Below are 18163 nucleotides of genomic sequence, written 5' to 3' on the forward strand. Positions count from 1 at the left end.
CCCTAACACACTTATTCTCAGGGTTGTCCTTGACTTTTAGTCTTGTATTTATTGCTGATTTTTAATGCCTTTAAAAAGCAGTTTCATAGTGATAAGTATCAATTTTCATATTCTTTTTTTTTCATTTTATTTCTCATGTGATTAAAAAGCTTTGTATATATTATTTAAATATCAGGACCATTATATCAAGATTAGTAAGTTATTAGCTAATCTTCTAGCATCACAGTGGTGGGCTTTGGCTATCAGTATCACAAGTATCTTTCTAAATAAAGCTTTTCCTGCACTCTGCCCTGTTTCCTTGTGAATCCTGAGGCAGAATCCAGGAGAGGGGAGTAAGGACTCGGGGACGGGGCCCCTGCTCAGCGGCCACCTCCCCATGGAGCAGTCCAGGACACTGCAGAGCCATCACTGCCCCTTCCTGAAAGGTCTGTGGACCTTCTCTGTTGATTTTCACAGAAGCTAAGGCAGGGGTCTCCACCAGTAAAGAATTTTGTGCACACACAAACACGTACCTATGTTGATTATTTGTATAAACGTATTCACAAATAAAGCAAGCATAATGTCCTTATTTTTCAGGTGTGTCAATTTCTTCCTGGCCCACCCGGCCTGAATTCTGCCCCAGGGCCCTGTCTACCTAACATCCCCACAGTGACCGGCACAGTGAGACTGTACAGCTTTATGACACACTTGCAGATCTGACGGGGACATCTGGTCACACTGAAAAGACTCCACTGGGATTTTCACTGGAATTGCACCCAACCTAGAGCTTGGAAATAATAAGCATCTTCACACCTGGTCTCTCATGACCCTGCATCTTCATCACACCCCTACACAGGTATCTTCGTGGACTTCTTACCAAAGGCACTTTGTAAGTTCTCTACTAGGAAAGAGACTTCTCAAATGACATTGTCTAGTCAAAGACTGTGAGTATTCAAGAAAATTATTTTTACAAATTTCTTCTACTTGGCAAAATTATCAAGTGTCCATTCTAACACAGCTGCTCCTCGGGAGACCTCTAGCTCCCTGGTGGCCACCACAGCCACAGGCTCTCCTGTCCCAAGACAAACGGCTCCTCGCTCCTTAGCACTTCCTGCAGGAGGGGCAACCACCGTGTGAGGCAGATATTCTCCATTATCCACACAAAATCCTATTCCTGACTCTATAATTTCTTTTTTTAATGTAAACATGAGCTTTAAATTTACTTTTTTTTCAATATGGATATTTTCTTCCATTAGTAAGACAGGGAGACTAGTAGACTAGTAGAATGCGGCTGATTCCTGTTATCTTATTTAATCTCCTCCATCTTTTAAAAGCAAATTTCAGACATCAAATTACTCCACCCATAAATACTTCAGTATGCAATTCTAAAAGATGAGTTCTCTTTTTAAAATATAATCATGGCACCATTATCACACCTGACACCACTAAGAAGAATTCATTTAGCTCTAATGAATCCATTTGTATCAAATCTCCCCAACAGTCCAAAGGTTTATCCTCATAGTGGGTTTGTTTGAATCAGGACCCTAATCGGGTCCACGGGGGGACACTCAGCTCTTGTGGCTCAGTCTCTCCTCCTCATCCCTTCACCTGTAGAGAAACCAGGTAACTGCCCCATAGGACAGCTCATGTTCTGGCTCTGACGGATGTCTCCCTGCCTCCTCCTCCCTCCCTGTGTGGTCCAGAGCTGCTGATTCCATCACTCTCATGTTTCCCCGGGGAAGCAAAATGGCCCTTCAATCCTACACATTTCGGCTAGAATTCTTTTATAAAGAATTTCTTTCACTGACTATTTGATTTAAAGAAATAAATTTTATGGATCTCCTGATAATACTGAAATTTGGAATTCAATGTGCTGGTTTTTTAAAAATGAAATGTTTGAAAATTCTGGAGATCTATTTCCTAACAACGTGAATATACTCAACACTACTTGAACAGTACATTTAAAAACGACAAAGATGGTAAGTTATGTGTGGTTTTTTTTACAATTTTAAAAGATGAACTGGGACAAGGTCCATCTTTTTCTAGCTTTGAACTTTTTATTTTATAAATTTATTTATTTTATTTATTTATTGGCTGCGTTGGGCCTTCGTTGCTGCACAAGGGCTTTCTCTAGTTGCTGCGAGGGGGGGCTACTCTTCATTGTGGTGCGCAGGCTCCTCACTGTAGCGGCTTCTCTTGTTGTGAAGCACGGGCCCTAGGCGCATGGGCTTCAATAGTGGCTCACGGGCTCTAGAGCACAGGCTCAATAGTTGTGGCGCACAGGATTAGCTGCTCCATGGCACGTGGAATCTTCCCAGAGCAGAGCTCAAACCCGTGTCCCCTGAATTCACAGGCAGATTCTTAACCACTGCGCCACCTAGGAAGTCCTGATACTTTCTTATATATGGAAATTACACATTCCTTGACATTTTTCCCTTTGGAAGTAAAAAAAATTTTTTTAAGCTGTTTTGTTGACTATTCCTTTTAAAATATCTTGAGATTTCAATTTGTATAATTTAAATTTTTTTCTGAAAAATCAACAGTTTTGTCAAGATTTTAAGATTCAATGGCATTTCTTTGTATATGCTATAACCTGATTAATTTTCATATCTGTTGTTATATTCCCCTTATCACTTCATTTTGATTTCATTTTCCCCCCAATTACATTTGCCAGAGGGTGGTTTACTTTCCTTTCCTTTCAAAAAACCAGCTCAAAGATCACTTTTTTTTTCCTTTCAAGAAAAGAATGATTTTCCTATTTTCATGCCAGTAGAAATGTGGTGCCTCCCTCTCCAAGGTTCCCTTTGCCCTTCATACTTCACCTCCTCCTCGTCCCTTGGCGTGGGTGGAGTGAGCCAGAATCCCAGAGGGTGGGAGCACTGAGCTGGGAGGCACAAGCAGAGTTGGCTGGAGAAGCCAGGAGCTCAGGAAGGCCCAGGAGCAAGTGTGGTTTTCCCTTCACTCCCGGGACCCCAGCTGCTGCTTCTGGCCTGAGGCCCCATTAGGTGAACACCTGCAGTTAACACCGCCCCAGCTGGCTCCAGAGGGTTTCTGGTTTTGCAACTAAGCCTCAGGTGCCATTGGTACCATTTCCCACCTACTACTGCAAGAACTAACATCTGCTCTGTCTCACCTGCCCACATCTAGGAACCCTAGAAACCAGGACCACTCTAGGCCTAGCTTGGAGGGTTCATCAGGCAGGCAGCATTCAGGCCAGACATCCAGGGAGGACTCGTGGTGCTCTGTGTTTGTTTCCATGGTGGCTGCACAGCATTTCATGATATTTGTTCTGAAAACATTTTTAGGCTTAAAGCTTTAGAGCCACAATCCCTATGATGTGGGCTTTTAGTACTAAGACCTGACAGTCCCAAATAAACTGAGCTGCCTGGTCACCCTGCACCTGGGCACCAGGCTGCAAGCCTCCCCCTGCAGCAGCTGCTACCCTGCCCACGAACAGAAGAAAATCCTTGCCCTCTCTGTCTTCACTGGAGAATCTGCATGGAGGCAGAAGCTACCCACCTGCACAGGGCAGGGCAATGGGAGCATGGGGGCCATGGTTTACAGCTGGCACAACTTCTGCTCTGAGTTAGTATCTGAAGTTTCCTTGTGGCCTAGAGCTGTGCTGCTTAAACTACCCCTGGAAAAGAACCAGCTTTAAAAATTCCCAATCCATAGTGGACTGGTACTTTAATGAAAGACAGTAAAATAAATTACTAGAAAAATGAAACCTCAAAAAGGCACACAAAATACAAACCTCAACTTTTTATTACTTTCAACAGAAATAAAGTTTCCCTCTGAACTGCATAAAAGTTGCTGAACTCCTCCTCCCAATTTCTACAATAACAAAGAGTTTCATACCTGTCAGTAGTGCCAGTTTAGAAAAGGATCAGATTTTGGAACTGTCCTATGGGCAACAGAAAAGAAAGCATATTCCCTCTTTACAGGGTACAAAATTCTCTCTCTAGAGAAGCATTACATACATTTGTATATATATTCTACACATACATATGCCATCAACTTTCTTTGTTCAGATGTTGTGATAGTTTGTTTTACAAGATTTATCCTGGACTGATACTGATAGCTTATACTACAAAATTGGGTTTCTAACACTTTCTATCATTTCAAGAAGTTTTAGCTTTACATATTTTATGCAAGTAAATTAAGATTAAAATTTTGGGAGCAATCACTAAAAGGACAGAAGAGTACATATTTCTAAACTAGCAGAGGAGACAAACAGAATTGTGTGGGAAGAAGGAGAGACTCATCAATCAAAAAGGAGAAATGAAAAGAAAAGGTGGGACAAACAGCACAAAATATGATAAAAATACATCTAAATATTGTAATCAAAATAAATGTAAATACACTGAACTCTCCAATTAAAAGAGTACTATAATGAATAAAAACCCAAACCTATTTATAAGAGCAACATTCCAAATAAAGCTTGAAAATAAAAGTATGAAAAAGAATATACCAAACAAGTAGACTTGAAAATAAAAAGAATTAGTAGGTTCAAGATGGTGGAGTAGAAGTGCACGCACTCAATCCATCTTCCAAGAGCACCAGAATTACAACAAACTGCTGAACAATTATCGTTAGAGACACTGGAACTCACCAAAAAAAGACACCCCACATCCAGAGACAAAGGAGAAGCCTCAGTGAGATTGTAGGAGGGGCATGATCATGATAAAATCAAATCCCATAACCACTGGGTGGGTGACTCATAAACTGGAGAACAGTTATACCACAGAAGTCCACCCACTGAAGTAAGGGTTCTGAGCCCCACATCAGCCTGGGGGTCTGGCCAAGGGAGGAGGAATACCCAGAGAATCAGACTTTGAAAGCCAGCAGGATTTGATTGCAGGACCTCCACAGGAGTGGGGGAAACAGAGATTCCACTCTTGCAGGGCACACAAAAAATAGCGTGCACACCAGGACCCAGAGGGAAGGAGCAGTGACCCCACAGGAGACTGAACCAGACCTACCTGCTGGTGTTGGAGGATTTTCTACAGAGGTGGGGGGCAGCTGTGGTTCACGGTGGGGACAGGGACACTGGTGGCAGGGGTTCTGGGAAGTGCTCATTGGCGTGAGCCCTCCCGGAGTCTGCCATTAGCCCCACAAAAAAGCCTGTAAGGTCCAGTGCTGCATAGCCTCAGGCCAAACAACCAACAGGGTGGGAACACAGCCCCACCCATTGGCAGACAAGCAGATTAAAGTTTTACTGAGCGCCACACACCCAGCCGTACCCACCATCAGTTGCTCCCATCGGGAAGCACACCACTTAGACAGCTTCCTCCACAAGAGGGCAGAGAGCAGTATCAAGCAGTATCAGCAGTATTTCGTTCTGTGAAACTGAAAACCACAGCCACAGAAAGACAGAGAAAATGAAAAGGCAGAGGCCTTTGTACCAGATGAAGGGACAAGATAAAACCCCAGAAAAACAACTAAATGAAGAGGAGACAGGCACCCTGCCAGAAAAAGAATTCAAAATAATGATGGTGAAGATGATCCAGGACTTTGAAAAAAAAACTAGATGCAAAGATCGAAAAGATGCAAGGAAAGTTTAACAAAGACCTTGGAAGAATTAAGAACAAATAAAGAGAAATTCAACACAATAACTGAAATGCAAAATACACTAGAAGGAACCAAGAGCAGATTAACTGAGGCATAGGGCAAATAAGTGACCTGGAAGACAGAATGGTGAAAATCACTGATGTGGAAAAGAATAAAGAAAAAAGAATGAAAAGAACTGAAGACAGCCTAAGAGACCTCTGGGACACCAACATTCGCATTATAAGGGTCCCAGAAGGAGAAGAGAGAGAGAAAGAACCTGAGAAAATACTGGAAGAGATTATAGTTGAAAACTTCCCTAACATGGGAAAGGAAATAGCTACCCAAGTCCAGGAAGCACAGAGAGTTCCAGGCAGGATAAACCCAAGGAGAAACACGTCAAGACACACAGTAGTCAAACTGACAAAAATTAAAGACAGAAAAATTATTAAAAGCAACAAGGGAAAAACAACAAACAATATACAACGGAACTCCCATAAGGATAGCAGCTGATTTCTCAGCAGAAACTTGGCAAGCCAGAGGGAGTGGCATGATATATTTCAAGTGATGAAAGGGAAGAACCTACAACCAAGAATACTCTACCCAGCAAGGATCTCATTCAGATTCACGGCAAAATCAAAAGCTTTACAGACAAGCAACAGCTAAAAGAATTCAGCACCACCAAACCAGCCCTACAACAAATGCTAAAGGAACTTCTCTAAGTGGGAAACATAAGAGAAGGAAAGGACCTACAAAAACAAAAACAAAACAATTAAGAAAATGGTAATAAGAACATACATATCGATAATAACCTTGAATGTAAATGGACTAAATGGCCCAACCAAAAGAAACAGACTGGCTGAATGGATACTAAAACAAGACCCATATATATTCTGTCTACAAGAGACTCACTTCAGACCTAGGGACACAAACAGACAGAAAGTGAGGGAATGGAAAAAGATATTCCATGCAAATGGAAATCAAAAGAAAGTTGGAGTAGCAATACGCATATCAGATAAAATAGACTTTAAAATAAAAAATGTTGCAATAGACAAGAAAGGACACTACATAATGATCAAGGGATCCATCCAAGGAGAGGATATAACAATTATAAATATATATGCACCCAGTGCAGGAGCACCTCAATACATAAGGCAAATGCTAACAACTATGAAAGAGGAAATCGACAGTAACACAATCACAGTGGGGGACTTTAACACCCCACTTACACCAATGGACAGATCAGCCAGACAGAAAATTAATAAGGAAACACAAGCTTTAAATGACACAATAAACCAGCTACATTTAATAGATATCTATAGGGCATTACATCCAAAAACAGCAGATTACACGTTCTTCTCAAGTACACATGGAACATTCTCCAGGACAGATCACATTTTGGGTCACAAATCAAGCGTTGGTAAATTTAAGAAAATTGAAATTGTATCAAGCATCTTTTCTGACCACAACACTATGAGATTAGAAATCAATTACAGGAAGAAAATTATAAAACACACAAACACATGGAGGCTAAACAATATGCTACTAAATAACCAAGAAATCACTGAAGAAATCAAAGAGGAAATCAAAAAATACCTAGAGACAAATGACAACAAAAACACAAAAATCCAAAACCTATGGGTGCAGCAAAAGCAATTCTAAGAGGGAAGTTTATAGCAATACAATCCTACCTCAAGAAACAAGAAAAAATCCCACATAAACAATCTAAACTTACACCTAAAGAAACTAGAGAAAGAAGAGCAAACAAAACCCAAAGTTAGTAGACAGAAATCATAAAGAACAGAGCAGAAATAAATGAAACAGAACAAAGAAAAAAAATAGCAAAAATCAATAAAACTAAAAGCTAGTTTTTGAGAAGATAAATAAAATCGGTAAACCTCTAGCAAGACTCATCAAGAAAAGGAGAGGACTCAAATCAATAAAATTAGAAATGAAACAGGAGAAGCTACAACTGACACCACAGAAATAAAAAGCACTATAAGAGACTACTACAAGCAACTATATGCCAATAAAATGGACAACCTGGATGAAATGGATAGATAGAAAGGTATAACTTTCCAAGACTGAATCAGGAAGAAATAGGAACTATGAACAGACCAATCACAAGTAACAAAATTGAAACTGTGATTAAAAATCTCCCAACAAACAAAAGTCCAGGACCAGATGGATTCACAGGTGAATTCTATCAAACATTTAGAGAAGAGCTAACACCCAACCTTCTCAAACTCTTCCAAAAAACTGCAGAGGAAGGAACACTCCCAAAACTCATTCTATGAGGCCACCATCACCCTGATACCAAAACCAGACAAAGATACTACAAAAAAAGAAAATTACAGACCAATATCACTGATGAATTTAGATGCAAAAATCCTCAACAAAATACTAGCCAACACAATCCAACAACACATTAAAAACATCATACACCATGATCAAGTGGGGTTTATCCCTGGAATGCAAGCATTCTTCAATATACACAAATCAATGTGATATACCCTATTAACCAACTGAAGGATAAAAACCACATGATCATCTCAACAGATGCAGAAAAAACTTTTGACAAAATTCAACACCTCTTCGTGATAAAAACTCTCCAGAAGGTGGGCACACAGGGAACCTACCTCAACATAATAAAGCCCATATATGACAAACCCACAGCAAACATCATTCTCAATGGTGAAAAACTGAAAGCATTCCCTCTAGGATAGGGAACAAGACAAGGATGTCCACTCTCTCCACTACTATTCAACACAGTATTGGAAGTCCTTGCCACAGCAATCAGAGAAGAAAAAGAAATAAAAGGAATCCAAATTGAAGAAGAAGTAATACTGTCACTGTTCACAGATGACATGATATTATACATAGAAAATCCTAAAGATGCCACCAGAAAACTACTTGAGCTAATCAATGAATCTGGTAAAGCTGCAGGATACAAAATTAACACACAGAAATCTCTTGCATTTCTATACACTAACAATGAAAGATCAGAAAGAGAAATTAAGGAAACAATCCCATAGCAACAAAATGAATAAAATACCTAGGAATAAACCTAACCAAGGAGGTAAAAGACCTGTTCTCAGAAAACTGTAAGACACTAATGAAAGAAATCAAAGATGACACAAACAGATGGAGAGACATACCATGTTCTTGGATTGCAAGAATCAACATTGTGTAAATGACTATACTACCCAAAGCAATCTACAGAGTCTATACAATCCCTATCAAATTACTAATGGCATTTTTTACAGAACTAGAACAAAAAATCCTAAAATTTGTATAGAGACACAAAAGACCCCGAATAGCCAAAGCAATCTTGAGGGAAAAAAAAGTGTAGCTGGAGGAATCAGCCTCCCTGACTTCAGACTACATTACAGAGCTACAGTAATCCAGACAGTATGGTACTGGTACAAAAACAGAAATATAGATCAATGGAACAGGATAGAAAGCCCAGAGATAAACTATGGTCAACTAATCTATGACAAAGGAGCCAAGGATATACAGTGGAGTAAAGGCAGCCTCTTCAATAAGTAGTGCTGGGAAAACTGGACAGCTACATGTAAAAGAAAGAAATTAGAACACTCTTTAACACCATACACAAAAATAAACTCAAAATGGATTAAAGACTTAAATGTAAGGCCAGACGCTATAAAACTCCTAGAGGAAAACATAGGAAGAACTCTCTTCGATGTAAATAACAGCAAAATCTTTTTTGATCCACCCCCTAGAGTAATGGAAATAAAAACAAAAATAAGTAAGTGGGACCTAATGAAACATCAAAGCTTCTGCACAGCAAAGGAAACTATAAGCAAGACGAAAAGACAACCCTCAGAATGGGAGAAAATATTTGCAAATGACTCAACAGACAAAGGATTAATCTCCAAAATATATAAACAGTTCATGCAGCTCAATATCAAAAAAACAAACAACCCAATCAAAAAATGGGCAGAAGAACTAAATAGGCATTTCTCCAAAGAAGACATGGATGGCCAAGAGGCACATGAAAAGCTGCTCAACATCACTAATTATTAAAGAAATGCAAATCAAAACTACAATGAGGTATCACCTCACATCGGTTAGAGTGGGCTCATCAGAAGATCTACAAACAGTAAATGCTGGAGAGGATGTGGAGAAAAGGGAATGCTCTTGCACTGCTGGTGGGAATGTAATTTGATACAGGCACTATGGAGAACAGTACGGAGGTTCCTTGCAAAACTAAAAATAGAGTTACCATATGACCCAGCAATCCCACTACTGGGCATATACCCTGAGAAAACCATAATTCAAAAAGATACATGCACGCCAATGTTCACTGCAGCACTATTTACAATAGCCAGGACATGGAAGCAACCTAAATGTCCATCAACAGATGAATGGATAAAAAAGATGTGGTACACATATACAGAATGCAATATTGCTCAGCTGTAAAAAGCAATGAAACTGGGCCATCTGTACAGACAATGGACCTAGAGACTGTCATACAGAGTGAAGTGAGTCAGAAAGAGAAAAACAAATATCGTATATTAACACATATATGTGGAATATAGAAAAATGGTACAAATCAACTGGTCTGCAAGGCAGAAATAGAGACACAGATGTAGAGAACAAACATATGGACACCAAGTGGCAAAAGCGGGGGATTTGGGGGCAAATGAATTGGGAGATTGGGATTGTATATATATACATTACTAATATGAAAAAATATATCAAATTGTACACTTTAAATATACGCAGTTTATTGTATGTCAACTCTATCTCAATAAAAGTTCTTAAAGAAAATAAACAGAATTAGTAAAGATCTTTATATAATGATTAAACTATATGCACCCAATAACAAAGCCTCAAAATACATGAGGCAAAAATACACAAAACCACAAGAATAAATCAAGACAACTACGTTCATGGTGAGAGAGTACGAAAGTAACTGACAGATCAAGAAGACACAAAAACAAGAAACAAAAAAGCAAAAACAAAACAAACAAAACACCCCAGTAAGGACTTAATGATGTAAATAATACAACTGCATGCAAGGTACATTTATAAAACATGACCATCTATTGGGGCATAAATTAAGTATCAACATATTTCAAAGGACTGGTAATATACAAACAATTGCCTTTGAACACAGTGAAATTAAGTTAAAAATCAATAACAAAAAATTGTTAGAAAAAAATTTCACTTGTTGGAAAATGAGAAACATACTTTAAATAACTCATTTAAATACTATATTAGCACATGATTTTTGCCATTATTAGAATCACAAGTTTATCTGAGAATTATACAGTATGTAAAATAATAATATGGTTATTAGCTTTTACCAATATAAAGTGATCCTCTATCATTTATTGCCTTAGATATGCAATTCTATTTTTATATTAATATTGTTACTTTGGATTTTTTTATTGTATTTTCTTGAAACTTATTTTTAATCTTTCTGGGTCATAATTTTTTATTGAGGGTAAGGAAGAGAAAACTGGGCTCCTAATCAGTATATAGTTAGATTTCTTTTTTTAACACAATCTAAGAATAATTTGCTTTCAAGAGGAGAAGCTATATTATTTTCTATTTTCTAATTTTTATGCTGTTAGCTCCATCTTTACTAGTTCCTTTATTTTCTTTTACAATACAGGCTGTATTTTGTTTTTGTCTTTTGCAGTGATTCAAAAACATATAAACCTTTTGAATTTTACTAGAAACTACCTTTAAGTTTTTAAAATCTAACTGATTCTACCTTTCTCTAATTATCAAAGGTAAGAACTTTTATTAACCTTCTTCCTCCATAAGAGGAGGAATTTAATGTGCTCTCACTCCTCTATCCATGTCCTCATCCCTGCCTCCCCACCCCACTGCCCACACTTTACAGGCTTTGATAAGTTAAATCTGGAATCACAGGGCTAGGTTATTGCTACATTTGTTGAATATTCTATGTATTATTATTTTCACAATTTTCTTTTAAATGAAATTTTTATCATATGTATAATTAACTGTTTAACAAATTTTGATGAGCTTGGCCTGGGCTTCTAAACCAAAATGTCCTCATTCTTAAGTTGTTGAGTTTTATTTCCTGGTTGGAAGGCCTCTGAGTCAATCTTCCATGTGGGGTTTGCATTTGTCAACAAACACCTGCATGTTCAAGAAGAGCTCTGGACTACCAACTCCCTGTGCCCTCGCCCAATCGCTACCCACGGGTTCTAACAATCGAGCTGGCAGCAGAGGCACCTAAGGTTCAGTGTCTAGAAGTTCTTTAACTTGTGAGCTTTTCTCCTGGCCCACCTCTATTCTATCTTTGAGAGGAAGACCATCTAGGGTTTGTGTCTATCCAGGTACTGACCACAAAAACCAACCACCCAACAAGCACCTCTCCAGGGCCTTCCTCCCACCTCTCCTGCTCCAGGAGGCACGTAGCCCCAGGACACATATGCCCAGGGTCCCATCTGTCATCCCTGTGCAAGCCAGCGTCTCTAAATATGCATGATGGAAAAGTGTGACTGTGAGTTGAACACAGCAACTCTGTCCCTGTCAACAACACACTCCCAAGAAGTTGCATTTTAGCCAACCAACGTGCCTCCACACTGGGGGCAAACAGTGCGGCTGGGCTTAGCCTTCTTTCTACCTATTTCCTGGCCAGCCCCGCAATTCTGTTTCCAACAGCAACTTGCGCCCGTCACCAAGGGTCATTCTCAACGGCAGTTCCCAACTCCCTCCTACTTACCAAAGTTCATCTCTGTGTCCTGAAGGCATTTTAACAGAGATGCATATGAGGCCAGATCAGGGGCTGCAGGACCAACACCATCTTAATCCCAAAGCTGCACAGAGCACGTGAATTCAGGCACTGAAGGGAGAGCCACCGCATCTAGGGACACCACACTGAAGGCCTGTGACCCACATACCTCTTCGTCACCAGGCTCCATGGGCTGGCACAGCCAGGGGGTGTCGGCCAGCTTCCTGAGCTGCTGGTCCATCTCAGTGAGGGCAGCCGTGAGCCGTTCCTTCTGAGGGGGATCCAACTGCTGCTCCAGGCAGGGAGGGAAGAGACATAGCCGGTTACCAGCAGGGCGGAGCCGGGACCGCAGCAGAGCCCCACACAGACGTGAGGTTCACCCCGGGGGCTGGGCTGCTCTCAGAGAGCTCTTCTAAAGACTTGCAAGAAAACGGAATCACAGAACACCTCTTATGGGCCAAACTCCGAACCTCCCCTCACAAGTAGTGTCGAGTGAGAGAATTAAACTCTCTTCCCATAAACAATGGGGCAAAACCAAGCTTGTCTGAAAATTGCATCAGCAGGGCTGACTGGTCACCTGCTTCGGTTTCCTCAGGACCCTCTCTCTGAAGGCGGGTGACCAGCCCACAGGCACCAGAGTGCAGGCAGCATGTGGGGTGGCACAGGCAGCAGCTAGAATGCGCCAGGACAACATGGTGTTCGGGAATAAGAATAGAGTATGGAGCCGGACTCTTGGGGCAGTTCCCCAGCAACTTCACCTCCTTGACCCGCCACATCTCATTTTTTAAAACAAGAAGGTTGGTCAGTTGCTCTGTCAGGTCTCCCCATTTTAGATTCTGCATTCTAGCAGCTGCGCGCCTCCCCAGGGCTGACGCATCAGCCAGGTTTGCAGGGCTGAGTGAGGAAGGGCTACTGACTCTGTGTGCTGGGAATAAGGCCGGCCTGGCCACATCAGTGGCTGCACACTGTTGGGTCTAAGGCAGAGTGCTGTCTACCACACAGGAGGTCCCATCCGCCAGTCTCTGACACCCTGGAGATAACATGGTGAGATGCGGCCAGAGGGTTTGAGCATCACTGTACACTCAGCTCAGATGGCCTCTGAGGCCCCTCTGACACAGTCTAAAATTCTCAAGGCCGGGAATCCTGGACTGAGACGGGCCACGCTTTGTGCACACAGTGAGCAGCCCCCCAGCTTACCAGGGCCAGCTTCCCTGCCAGCAGCAGCTCCGTCTCGCTGCGCAGAGCTCTAACATTATTCACCATCTCCAGGACAAAGCTGCAGCTCAGCCCCTGAGAGGAACCAGAACAGACACCATGGAGATGGCCCGAGGGCTACAGGAGTCCAGAGGAGTAAGACCGGGAAAGCGCAGGCACCTCTGTGGTTCTGGGCTTGCCATACACTCGGTCCATGGACTTGGAGCTGGCGTTGACGGCGTGGGCGAGCTCCTGCTCCACGTCTCGGTGCGACTGCGCTATCTCCCGGATGCTAGAGAGACATGACACGCATCAGATCAAAAACCAGCAGCCTGTGAGTCACGTCACAGGAACACAAGCCCAGGTTCAGCCCAGAGGGCTGACAAGACCATAACTTGAGGTGATGACCCATGATGGCCGAGCATCTGCTGACTGATGGCAGAGGAGGCCTTACGTGGGAAATCTGACGGCAAAATCCCAAGCTTTTCTAAACTCAACCAAGGTGGTAAATGCCTACACCTTGTAAAATAGTAAGTGGGTAAGAAGCAGGAGGCAAAGGAGGAGAAAGCCAGGAAGAAGCTACAGAGGCCTGTGGAGGAGCACCAGGCCTGCAGGCAGCCCCCGGAAGGGAGAGGTGAGGCAGGGAGCAGAAGTACAGTCTGAAGACACAACCAGACAACGGCTGAAAGGGGTCAGTGGGTATGGCAACCAAGAGGGCACAGGTCACCAGGCTGAAGTGGCCTTGCCAGGGTGAGGTGCATGGGGAGATTGGACAATGGGCAGAGCGGTGACCACTGTGCTGGAAGGTCCACAGTGGCTCTGGGACACTGAGCAGGAGAAGGAAACACCTTTAACTGTTGTCTGTTTTTTAAAAATATCTACAAGGTTTGCTTCTTAATAGCAAACCTGCTCTCTGGACGCAGTAAGTGGACTATTCTTAGGCAGTAAGTAGACTATTCTTAGGAATCCAGGATAGGTTTGAAAATCTATGAGCTGCCTCCGGAAACACCTGTGGGTTTGAAGCTTCCATCTACATAAACCCCGAGTAATCTCTGGAAGACCATTAGTGAAAAAAACAAAGCCCAGGGCAAGCAGAAACCCAGGCAGGCCCTCATGAAGGAGGCAGACAGCACATAAGATCCGGGAAGGGGTCTCAATGCCTGCGGCCCAGCCATGGACCTGGGACCCCCAGTGACATCAGGGGGGTCAGGCGCTCCTGCAGGAGAAGTGGACCATGGAAGGAAGGTGGAGCCCACCTGTGGATGAGGGCTCCTGCCGCCTGCCCAAACTGGTCCATCTGGGTGGCCTCCTCCTCGGACAGGATCTCCGGGTGCAGAGAGAAAGATGGAGGGCGGGGCAGCTCACACTTCTGCTTGTCCTCCCAGGACTTCAGGGTGTTCTCAAAGGCCTAGGGCACAGGAGCCAGCGTTACACTCTCTCCCAAGAGCACACAACTAACAGCAATCACTGCTGAGACACTAGCAGGATAACCACTAGAAAGGGGGACAGATCCTTTTTTACATCGGGGGAGAGGGAACAGTCCTAGAAATTATAGCCCTGTTCACTTAATCTTCAAAGAAAAGAAAATAAATTCCTAGAACAAAATGTTAAAAACTCCAGGTCTTCTCCTGGAAGGGGCACAGGTGCACCACAGGCAGCCGTCTTACCCGATCCCTGGTGAGCGTCTGGGCCCGGTTCTTATGGATAATCCGAATGTACCCAGGGGGCTGGATCCAGGCCTCTCCGTCCACCTGCACAGGTACGCCCTCATCCCCCAGGATGGAGATCTTCACCGTGCGACACTGAGCAGACATCACAGCCGTCACTCATGCAGCGAGCTGCAGCCGGCAGCCTTCAAGTGCTGTCAGCACCGCAGGCACCATCCTGCCTTGCACACCCCTGCACCGGCCGGCTGACCTCTGGGGTGACATCAGGCCCCAGCCTCATGGGGATGTGGTCAGAGCATCCCCGCCTGAAGCACAGCTCATAGAGCCCAGGGGTCTGCCCCACCCCACACCCACCACCCCGCACCCAGCACCACAACACCAGCACCAGGCCCAGGGCAGGGACACGTGACTACCAAGAGCTGCTGGGTGGGAACTTCCCTGGTGGCACAGTGGTTAAGAATCCACCTGCCAATGCAGGGGACACGGGTTCGATCCCTGGTCTGGGAAGATCCCACATGCGGTGTACCAACTAAACCCGTGCACCACAACTACTGAGCCTGCACTCTAGAGCCCATGTGCCACAACTACTGAAGCTCCTGTGCCTGGAGCCCATGCTCCACAACAAGAGAAGCCACCACAATGAAAAGTCTGCACATGGCAAGGAAGAGCAGCCCCTGCCTGCCACAACTAGAGAAAGCCCGCGTGCAACAACGCAGCCAAAAAATATATAAATAAATTAATTAATTAAAAAAAAAAAAAAAAAGGAGCTGCTGTGTTCCTGGGCATGTGGAGATGCTTACAGGACAGAGCAAACACCCAACAAGTGCTCTTCTTTTCAACAAAAAATATTGCCAAAGAATTAAAATTGTGAAATTCAAGCAGCCCACAGTAGGGACAGAAAGGACTGTGGTTCGGTGGGGGCAGGAGCTCCTCATCTCTGTGCATGAGACTGTCAGCCTCCCCAACCTCACAGCCAGGCAGACGGACCCTTCCCAACTCAGCACCAGGAGTATATGATGGGGAACCCACCCTCCATCCCCCAGCCAGGCCTCAGAGCGGCCGAGTGAAGCCACACGCTCGGCCTCCGTTCCCAGACTCAGGCTGTGGCTTCTGAGAGCTGCAGGCCCAGGAGCCAAGGTCAGCCAGGCCTGTCTCATCTCACCCCACCTCAACAGAGGAGGCATGACACAGGTGGTACCCACAGAGTGAGTCAGGGAGGGAGCTCAGGGGGTACAGTTAGCCCCCGTTTTTGTTTTTTATTTATTTATTTATTTATTTGGCTGCACCGGGTGTTAGTTGCAGCATGTGAACTCTTAGGTGAGGCATGCATGTGGGACCTAGTTCCCCTACCAGAGACTGGACCCATGCCCCCTGCACTGGGAGTACAGAGTCTTAACCACCGGACCGCTAAGGAAGTCCCTAGCCCCAGTTTCGAACAAACCTGGCAGATGAGAACAGGCTCTGGACTGGTCCTGGAAAAGCACCCACTCTCCTTGGCTCTGCACACCAGGGGCCCATTTATCTCCAGAGCACAGTTCTGGGCCAGGCCTGCCTCTCCAAATGTGTGTGAGCCAGAGCGCCACCCAGGTCCCTCCTGCCTCAAGGACCACGGCCAGTACCTGGGCAATCCGGTGATGCTGCAGCTTGATAACACGAGAGACGGCCATCTGCATGCTGCCAAACACTGCCACCACCTCCAAGATCTTGTCATCGAATGACGGGGCTGCAAAAGTCTGGAAGGGCCGGCATCAGAGCTGACCTCTGCTCCCAGCTTCCCTGAACACACCCCCCACACGCACCCTTCTCATTCTGGGGCTGCTGCGCTGGTGAAAGCCCGACGGGCCCACTACGGGGAATAGCTACAGGGAAACCCTTGCTGAGGGCTCTCCACTTCAGACCCTGAAAGAGCTTCCTGGGATCAAATCCCAGACCTGCCACTTACTACATGGGGCTTTGGGCAAGTTACTGCCTCTCTTCCTGGGGTACCCCATCTGTAAAACGGGGCCAACACTGGTGCGTTCCTCACAGGCTCTCACGAGGGCGGTGAACGTGCACAGCGCTGAGAAGAGCCAGCAGCACGCGGCGGTAACTGTGTTTACAAGCTGTCACGTTCAAAGCAAGTCAGGCCCCTGGGTAAAACCTACCAGTGCGCCACAGTTCTTGGCATAAATTCCAAACTCCTCCCCAGCTTACACAGCCCCTCGGGCACTCTGACCTCTCCGTGCTCTGCCACTGTGCACACCCTCTGAGAACCTCCTCCCCGCACAGGGCCGCCAAGCCTTCATATAAGCTGTTCCCTCTGCTGGGAACGGCCTCCCTTGCCTCTCCCTCCCCCACACCTGCCTGACCTGTCCGACCCCAAGTCACCCTCAGGTCTCAGTGTAAATGTCCCCTCCTCCTAGAAGGCTTCCCAGACAGCCCCCAAGTCAGGTCTGGGCCCGGATTCCATGCCACACTTGTCCTGCTTGGCCTCCCTTTTTTTGGGGGGGGGGGCTGTTGGTCTTGTTCTCCACTGTGCCACCCCCCCCCCCCCACCAGCACAAGGGCCCTGTTCCATCCATCCCTCTGCCTCAGACAGATCACCCCCAGGGCAGGAGGCTCCACCACGGCTCCTGAAGGGGCCGCCTCTCTGGTTACCCATGCTGCCCAGCACCCCTGTACGTACGTCGTCCTCCTTGGTGCCCCCCCAGAAGTTGGTCCCTCCTGCATAGCTGGGAATGTTGAGGACAGCAATTCCCTGGAGACTGGGGAGTGGGATGGGTCGCCCGTCACACTGAGCGGTAGAAATGCAGGGAAAGGAGAGAAAAGAGATGCAGGCTTCAGCCGGGAGCTTGCTCCCCAGCAATCTGCCCAGGGCGGAGGCCGAGGGGCCTCTAGGTCAGCAGAGGGGCTGGCAGGGGGCCGCCTGCTTACCTCCAGGAGGACCTTCTGCTCCAGGTTCTTGTAGGTTCTGTGCAGCAGCTCTCTGGTGCCGAGGACTCCATACCACATCATGTTCTTGGTTCGACTCCTAGGGATGGAAAGCAAAGGACCAGCATGG

At 44.8% G+C, this 18163-nt stretch overlaps 1 protein-coding gene across 3 annotated transcripts in view; it reads right to left on the bottom strand.

Moving 5' to 3' along the window:
• DGKD (diacylglycerol kinase delta) overlaps positions 1-18163 on the bottom strand; it is a 115014-nt gene that overhangs the window by 2218 nt on the left and 94633 nt on the right. For 2 of the 3 annotated variants that reach the window (XM_057746428.1, XM_057746427.1), the window contains exons 20-27: positions 18037-18133; positions 17789-17896; positions 16743-16856; positions 15124-15258; positions 14713-14864; positions 13637-13748; positions 13460-13552; positions 12432-12551 (exon numbers count right to left, since the gene is read on the bottom strand). In XM_057746428.1, coding sequence (XP_057602411.1) covers positions 12432-12551; positions 13460-13552; positions 13637-13748; positions 14713-14864; positions 15124-15258; positions 16743-16856; positions 17789-17896; positions 18037-18133 — 931 coding nt within the window. Of the gene's footprint in view, positions 1-3580; positions 3884-12431; positions 12552-13459; positions 13553-13636; positions 13749-14712; positions 14865-15123; positions 15259-16742; positions 16857-17788; positions 17897-18036; positions 18134-18163 lie in introns of those variants that run through there. The other variant, XM_057746429.1, reaches the window with a different exon arrangement.

The sequence above is a fragment of the Hippopotamus amphibius genome, chromosome 8, assembly GCF_030028045.1.
Source record: "Hippopotamus amphibius kiboko isolate mHipAmp2 chromosome 8, mHipAmp2.hap2, whole genome shotgun sequence".
NCBI classification, from domain to species: Eukaryota; Metazoa; Chordata; class Mammalia; order Artiodactyla; family Hippopotamidae; genus Hippopotamus; species Hippopotamus amphibius.